Raw genomic sequence first — 8,424 nt, 5'->3', positions numbered from 1 at the left:
GGACAGGGATACCATCCGGGTTCATTAATTACTTGAGGAATTTTGGCATCCTTTTTCTTCATCTTCACAAACCAGTGTACCAGCAACTGCAGTTTCCTTTGCCTGGAAAGAAAACCCTCAAACCTCCTGAATTCTCCCACAAAGCCTAGTAACTCGCCACCTAGGATAGATTTTATATTAGCTTCCAGCTTCTGGCTTGAACCTTTTCTTCCTTGAACCTCCTTCCATTCAACAGTGATGGAGGATGGACCTATGGATTCAGCCCTGTTGGTGCACCTTATTACACCTTATGATGTATGTCCTTTGGTTGTGCTCGGGAGAGGCACTTAATATTTGCAACTGAGTTTGGTGTCATCATTTTCATGTATATAATAAAACATGTTGTAGGCCACAAAAGCAACTGTACCAAGTGTGTCAAAGAGATGATTTCCTGGCAGAGTTTCTGGCAGTGCTCACCCCTAGAGCAGCCAGGTAGAAGGACGAGACAGAGGAAGAGTTGAAACTCAGCCAGTTCCATTGCAGGAGCCCTGCTCAGGTATCACCAGAGCTTTGGGAGTCAGCCTGCAACAGGAAGTGCCCTATTGGAACACAGCTCAGGTCATATGCTGTTGGACACAGATCTCATGCAGTGTGGGTATTGTTGGATGCATGCAGCACCATGCTGGGCTCCACACGTGCACTTCAGAGTTCGAGACATTGCTCCGAATCAGAGTACCTTACCTGAATGATAGTCTCAGCACTAAGATAGTACTTTCAGAGCTTTTGTCAGCATGGAAGCTGCTGACTTCTGTAGTACTGTAAATAGCCCAATGAAAGTGACTTTAACAATTCATTTTGCCTTATACACAGCACTAAATGGGATGTCTCCACCAAATCCCTCCCTCCAGAGCCCAGGGAACCCCGTGGAAGAGGAGGTAGGAGGGGTGTAAGAGCCAGAGGGGATGGAGGACTCCAGGATAACAAGTCCCTCCATGTGGCCTGAGCAAAGATCATAGGAACTTTCAGAGACTGTGCAGCCAGCTCAGGGTCTACACTTGTGTCTGCTAGTCCTCTACATATAAACTGTAGCTTTCTGTTTAGTGTTTTTATGGGACTGCTGAGTGTGAGAACAAATGGTATCTGATTCTTGGGCTCTATTCCTTCTGTTAGTTTGCCTTGTCCATCTTCACTGTGATAATTTTTAGCATATTTTATTTTATTACGTTAAAAAGAAAGAAAATGTACTATAGGCCAATCTGTTGAGGGTACTCTCTTAGTTCAAGTTTCCTTTTCCAAATGACTCTAGCTTGTGTCAAGCTGACATAAAACTAGCCAGCACAGCAGTCAAGACTCTAGCTTATCTGTATTGTATTCATTTATATTACACATGGATTTTTAAATTCTGTTTGTTCATTTGTTTGTTTGAGAAAAGATCTCATTATGGAGTCCTTTCTGACCTGGAATTTACTACCTCGACCAGGAGAGCTTCAGATATGTGGTGATACTGTTGTATTTGCTTTCTTATTGCTGGATTTATAGGTATGTGACACCATACCCCACATTGTTGAACTATTTCTTATAGAAGTATAAATTATTAGGCTTGACTTTATATATGAAAATTAGAATTACAATTAAATTACTGATACAGTTGGAATGACCAGAGACCAGATCCCCCTCCGTCTTCACTGAACAGCATTGTTAGCTCACAGAGGCTTTCTTCCCGCTCATGGAAGCCTCAACTCCTCGCCCCCGAAAGGCAGTCCCTTCATCTAGTGCTAGTAAATATATTTGGAACCTGTAGCAGACATGCTGCCACCAGAAACAGACATGTCAAGAGGGGCAGATCCTATTAAGGACAAAATCCCTAGACCCACATGACAATTGTTGAGGACCAAAGGACATGCTTGGCAGGGACAAATGCTTTGCTCACCACATTCAGGCCATGGAGTCAGCACAGTTAGGTGACAGCTGACACTTGGATGTCAGTCTGAGCATGACCGAGGACATGTAGATGCTTTGTGGTCAGAGCCAAGATGATGGCAGGTGCCCCAATGAACTCTGGGATATTACATTTCTCTGGGGATAGCCCAGTGTTCTTTTCTTGTTCTGAATCTGCAGCTTTTAACTTCACCCACTCTGGCACCCCGGGTTCCAATTCCTCTCCCCACAAGTGTGTGTGTGTGTGTGTGTGTGTGTGTGTGTGTGTGTGTGTATGTGTTGTGGTCATTTTCTTTTTTTTTCTTTTCTTTTTTTTTTTTGGATATTTGAGACAGGCTTTCTATGTAGCTTTTAGTGCCTGTCATGGAACTAGGTCTTGTAGACCAGACTGGCCTTGAACTCACAGAGATCCGCCTGCCTCTGCCTCCTGAGTTCTGGGATTATGCATGTGTCACCACTGCCCGGCAATGTGTTCATTTTCTGTTCGTGGATGACCAGAGAGACCATGAGGGCAAACACTGTCAGGAACAGAGAGCCCTGCCATAGTAGCTGTAGCAATGGAACATAATGGAAAGTGGAAGCCGCCAGGAGCACAGGTAACCTGCGGTCAGTCCAGAAGCTTCATGCTTTTACCTTGTGATTGCACAGCTGGGAGAATATTTCCCTAATATTCCTAATGTTCCTAGTCCTTATGTTTTGCATTTAGCACCATGCTCATGGCCTGAGCAAGGGCTGTGCTCAGACCTCAATCCCCACTCCTTGGCTCATTTCAGCTCCTGACACCACACTTTGAGTCTTGATATTTGTCTCCCACCAGCCTCGTGCCCCTTTCCATACTTCCCTTCACTCCATCAGGGTGCAGGCCTTTCTCCACCCTACTCCTGAACATTCTCAGCTTCCTCTCTCTCTCTCTCTCTCTCTCTCTCTCTCTCTCTCTCTCTCTCTCTCTCTCTCTCTCTGTCTTTCTCTCTCTCCCTCTCTCTCTCGACGTGTCCTACTTCCATGTTCTCCCTCACAGCCCTGTCTAAGCAGCCATGTCTATCACCTCAGACTCACTGGAATGTTCCTCCAATTTTCCTGCATCGTGTTCTTCTGTATTGCTGCTATCTATCTTGAGGTCACGGAGGGGAGAAGCCTGACATCCAGACTCTGCTGAGTTCTTTGAGACTGGGCGTGGACTCTGAACTTATGAGTTTGTGTCTGCATGGTGCAGGTTAAGCAAAACTCTCACTCAGTCAGTTGAGTTGTCCTGCCTAGCCTAGCACTGCCAATGTCTGCTCTGCATCCATATCCTTGTGCACTCCCAAACCAATAAACCAACCTAAAAACGCACTTCACTCCTCTGTCTTTCCTGCCACTCCAATTATTTTAGTGGCCTTGGGATCCACCGTGTGACATGCAGTAAACCTTTTTGTCCATTCAGACCCACCTGAAAACGTTCATTGTGATGAGTCATTGGTCTGGTTAAAGGTCTCTGGTATCTGGACCCTTATTGAAACTCCTCTCCAATATCCTGGAGCTGCCCCACATTGTGGAGATCCTGCAGAACCAGTCCCTTCACATGTGCCAGCAGGTCCTAGATGGGCAGATGCTAGGGTGGGCAACTCAAAGCCCTGATTTTGCCCTGTGTGGTGGGGGACCTGGTCAGTCCTGGATCCTGGAGCCGCTCCCTCAGGTGATCAGTGGAACCAGCTCTCTTAAACCCATTTCATCTGGGTCAGCTGTTGCAGGGGTGGGGCCATCTCTCCTGAGTGCAGGGACCAGACCTCCATGCCTGGGCCACTGGGGCCAGCTCCCCTATGAGTGTCAGGGTCAGCTTTCTTGCTATGGTGTCTAGCAAGGTTCAGGGACAACTTTGCCAGGGCTAGTGAAGGGCAGGGATGGCTCAGCATGGCCCTTGGCTTTCATCATGCGTGCCCTTGTATGGTAACATAGACCACAGACATCAACACAGACCCCAGCTGCAGCAGGACCACAGATCCAGACATGGCCTTCCTTCTGCATCATCTCTGGCTCAGATGTCAACATGGCACCTGTGGCAGCTCAGGTCATCCAGATCAGTATGGTCCCAGTAGCAGCATGGCTCTCAGACACCAACATGGTTTGAGGTACCTAACTAGACCCTAGGCATCTGCATGACGCTTGGTGGCAAGAGATGCCATGAGCATTGACTCAGACCCTGGCTGCTGTGGGACCATGGACCCAGAGATAGCCCTAGGCTGCAGCTTAGGCCCTGACATCACCAGAGTCCCACGTGGTGGCACAGTTCACTCAGATCAGTCGCTGGAGGTGGCTTTACTCTGGGAAACCAGCATGGCCTCAGATGGCAGACCAGACCCCAGACAACTTCATGGACCTCGGTGGTAACAGGAGCCATGGACATCAACTCAGACCCTGCCTGCCATAGGGACACGGACACACACATGGCCCTCAGCAGCTACTTGGGCCTGTATGACACCAAGGCCCTGGGTGGCAGCACAGGTTACTCAGATAAGCATGGCTCTGGAAGCTTGCACATCAACAAGGTCCCAGATTGCAACCCAGGACCTGAGCATCCATGTGGCCTTAGGTTGCAACACAGGACATGGACTTCAACACAGACCCTGGCTGCAGTTCTGACATGGGCCCAGGAAGGTCTTCGGCAGCAGCTGCACATGAACGAAACCAAGACCCTAGTTGGTAGCACAGGTACTCAGATTGGCATGGTTCCAGCAGCAGCATGACCCAGGGACACCAACACAGCCCCAGGTGATAGCCTAGATACCAGGCATATGCATGGCCTTCAGTTGTACCAGGAGCCATGGACATCAACACAGAGACCCTGGTCACTGACCCAGACATGGCCTTCAGCAGCATCCTATTCCATGATGTCACAATGGCACTGGTGGCAGTGCAGGTCATTCAGATCAGTACAGCCCCTGAAGTGGCATGGTCTTCCAACAGGTGACAACTCAGACACAGGGCATCCTGTGGTCTTTGATTATGGCAAAACCCATGCATGTCAACACAGTTCCCGCCCACAGTAGCACCATGAACCCACAAACCCTTGGTAGCAGCACAGCAGGGTCTGGTACCACCAAGGCCCTGGGTGGTTAGCAGGCTGCCCACAGCAGCCTGCTCCTCACCACCTTCGCTCCTTCTGTTCTGCCTCTTTCTACAGAACATGAACCGTTCTGATTCGTTCCCTCCAATTTCTCCTCCTCACATTTGCTCATCACAGTGACCCTTTCCTGCACATGAATGTCTTTAGCTGGTCCAGGCCTGACTGTGGGCAGCTTCCACCCACCTGAGATGTTTTCAAAGAGGGGCAGAAAGGGGAATGTATCCAGATGGGAGGGTAAGTGGGGTTGACCTGAGAAGAGTAAGGGGAAGGGAAAACATAAGCAAGATATGATTTTTAAAAATCTATTTTCATTGAAAGGAAAAAAAGAATTGTTACTATCCCCCAAATAAAAAGTATTCATCACCATCAATATTGTCTGTGCCACATTCTCCTTAGATTTCTTGTTTGCAGGATTACTTCTGAATCTCTTGCTCAAAGGATCAAGTGAGCTTGAATCAAGAAGGCTCATGTGACCCACTGTCTCCCAATTACCATGTATTGGGGATATTCATTTATGCAAGAAACACTCATGATTTAGAAACGCTACCCCATGAAACTAGACTTTGTCATTCTGTTTAAATGGAATTTCCTGGAAAGTCTATATCATATCCTACAAAATACCAGAAAGCATGTGGAGGTTATGGTTTTATTCTTGAGTATTCAATTTTAGTTAATCTTGGCAATGGGCACATGGGTCACCAATTAGCCATTTGGCTCCTGAACGAAGGATGAATGCCATCTAGGAAGAATCTTCCTTTATGTCCCTAAGTATAATTATGTCTTGAACAGGAGGTGTGTTTTCTAGATGTACCAGTGTTGCCTTCTTCCTCTCTTTGGCTCGTCGGTTGGCGAACCACACCTAAAATCAGAGGCAGACAAGATTGTTTTAGCATTGGATTCCACCCCCAGAGCCAAGAGAGAGACCTCACTTAAGGCACCTAACATGGAACTTCCTACACAGCTCACAAAAGCAAGCCCCGGCTGTGTGTTAACCTTTGCAAACAGGGCCATGATTTTGTCTTTTTCCCATAGAATAAACACTTCAGTGGGGACTTCCACCCGTGGTAAATCTGACCAGCATATTCTTTCATGTTATACAAATTTCTCCAGCATCAGGATGAAGAAAACTATCTCTGTTTCAGCAAGACTTCCAGAATCTTGCTCTGCACAATATTAACCTTTGTGTTTTAAGTGTTGTTCTTCCATACCTATCAGTCCCTGCCTCATCTCAACCCTAACATAACTATTTGGCAATATGTTTGGCTAGACACAACACAGAATGCCAGAAAAATTAACATTAAAGGATGCCACTATCTATTACCATCGTCCCAAGATATGATCATTTTTTTCTTTATGCAGTGTAGCACTTTTAACCCTGATATTCCAGACACAAAATAGAAAGATCGGGGCAATTTAAGAGGTAAAGGGGCAAGGAGTATTTCCATAGGAGGCTAAGCGTGTGGCCAGCAGAGGGTCAAAGATTGCATCCCAATGAAAAACATAAGTTATATAGGTTGTCCACCTAGAGATAATGGCCCTTTTAAGTAGAGCTGTTTCAATTAAGGTTTAAATAGAGTTAAAGACAGCTTAGTTTGTCAAGTGCTTTAATCTCAGCAATTGGCGGGGTGGAGTCAATAGAACCCTGAGATCTAGGAGAGCAAGGGTTACACAGAGAAACCCTGTGCCAAAAAACCAACATTCAAACAGGGAAAAAAGGAAATAAAATCCATTCATTTAAAAGTGCCTAGGCAATGAACATGAACTCTACAGGATGGACGGGCTCACCGTGAGCCTTGTCAGTTTGGTTGCTCACCTTCCTGGACTTAGGGGGAGCTGGGAGGACCTTGGACTTAACATAGTGAAGGGAACCCTGATGGCTCTTTGTCTTTGGAGAGGGGTGGAGTGGGAGTATGGGTGGAAGGGAGGGGAGGGAAGGGGGAGGAGGAAAGGAGGAGATGGAATTCTTGAATAAAAAAATGAGAAAAAAAATAAATAAAACTGCCTAGGACAAGGCTAGCTAACACCTAAAGAAGGCTATAGATTGTCTGTCCAATTGCTTTGTTTGGATTCACTGACCTTCAGTTTTGCTTCAGGCACTTTCAGAGCTCTTGCAAGTTCTTCCCTGTGTAAAGAGAACCACGGATGTTTATCATGCAGTGTTTTACATGCAATACAATGTCCTACATGAATTCTATGCCTTCTAAAATATCAACATCTTCCCTCACCCTCGGCAATAACTTTCATTCTCAGAGGCAGTACCACTTTTGAAATGAATTCATCTCCTGCAAAACTTTCTAAATGATAGAGACACATAATTTTAACAAACTATCAAAAATTTAAAAAAAAGTCAAAGTCTATGCTGAGCAAAGTGCTAATTTAAAAACAACACTAGGGGAGGGGAAAGAGAAATCAAAAGGGGTTGATGACTAGGTGCACAGTCCCTGAAAAGAAGAGGAGACTACTGGAGAGGAGGTCACCCAACAAAGTATAAGCCCAGCACTCGTGAACTTGATGCTAGTGAGTTGTTTGGGCCACTAAACTCTGGTCTCTATATTTCACAGGAATTAAAATGTGACTTGGAATGAGAGGTGTTGACCAAGGACACTTGCTTCACGCCCGCACTACATGTTGGTACTGAGCTCGGCCCCCACATGGGACATCCTCCCGTACCCACCACTAAAGAAGAAGACCACTGTGACTTGAAGAGGGCGTTAGGGAATACAGGGCCTTGAAGAACGAAAGGACACCTCAAAATGAGCCATAGGCCAGGGAGGTTGGGGTGCTCTTGGTCCAAATCACATACCTGGCAGCCGAATCTGGATACTGGGATTTTTTAAAGACGCGTTCCATTTTCTTGATCTGGCGAGGTGTGAAATGGAAGAGGTTTTGACAACCCCGGTGCCTCCGAGGAATCCTTGCCACACCAGCCACTGAGGTGTTCAGTTCTTCCGGGTCAAGCTCCAAAGAAGAATCCGGGTGGCTACTGCTTTCTCTCACGTTGGCATCACTTTCCTCAGAGACACTCTCGCTATCCTGGCCCTGGCTGCTCTCATAGATTTTGAAATTTAGGCGGCCTATGAAGCCTCCACTATGGCCACCATCTGCCTCCATGGCCGCGGCTGAAGGTGGAGGGCACAACTCCGTTCTCATTAACTATTTCCTCCTTGCAATCTTGCAGAGTATAATATTTATGCTCATAATAAAGCTTCTGGACCATGACTACCACTGTGGACTACAAACAAAACTAGGATCCCGGGAATGACTGACCTCAAGGTCTAGAATCTCGGCACCGCTACCGACAAAACAAAATGGTTGCAAAGAGTGACTTGACGTCATTGCGTCAATGCGTCAATGCGCAGGTCCGCGCATGCGCCCCAATTCTCTGGGGTTCTTACGCTGGACGT

General features: G+C 46.7%; 1 protein-coding gene across 1 annotated transcript; it reads right to left on the bottom strand.

The window, feature by feature from the left end:
- Positions 1-5,759: 5,759 nt before the first annotated feature.
- On the bottom strand, positions 5,760-8,170 carry LOC119804430 (homeobox protein Rhox13-like). The gene is made up of 3 exons (XM_038315847.2): positions 7,824-8,170; positions 7,097-7,142; positions 5,760-5,879 (listed from the first exon to the last, which is right to left on the bottom strand). The coding sequence occupies exons 1-3, from the start codon at positions 8,168-8,170 to the stop codon at positions 5,760-5,762; spliced, it is 513 nt and encodes a 170-aa protein (XP_038171775.2).
- Between the last annotated feature and the right edge of the window lie 254 nt (positions 8,171-8,424).

Source organism: Arvicola amphibius, chromosome X (assembly GCF_903992535.2).
Source record: "Arvicola amphibius chromosome X, mArvAmp1.2, whole genome shotgun sequence".
NCBI classification, from domain to species: domain Eukaryota; kingdom Metazoa; phylum Chordata; class Mammalia; order Rodentia; family Cricetidae; genus Arvicola; species Arvicola amphibius.
Note: the sequence above shows the minus strand (reverse complement) of the source record. Positions and strands in the feature narration are given on the sequence as shown.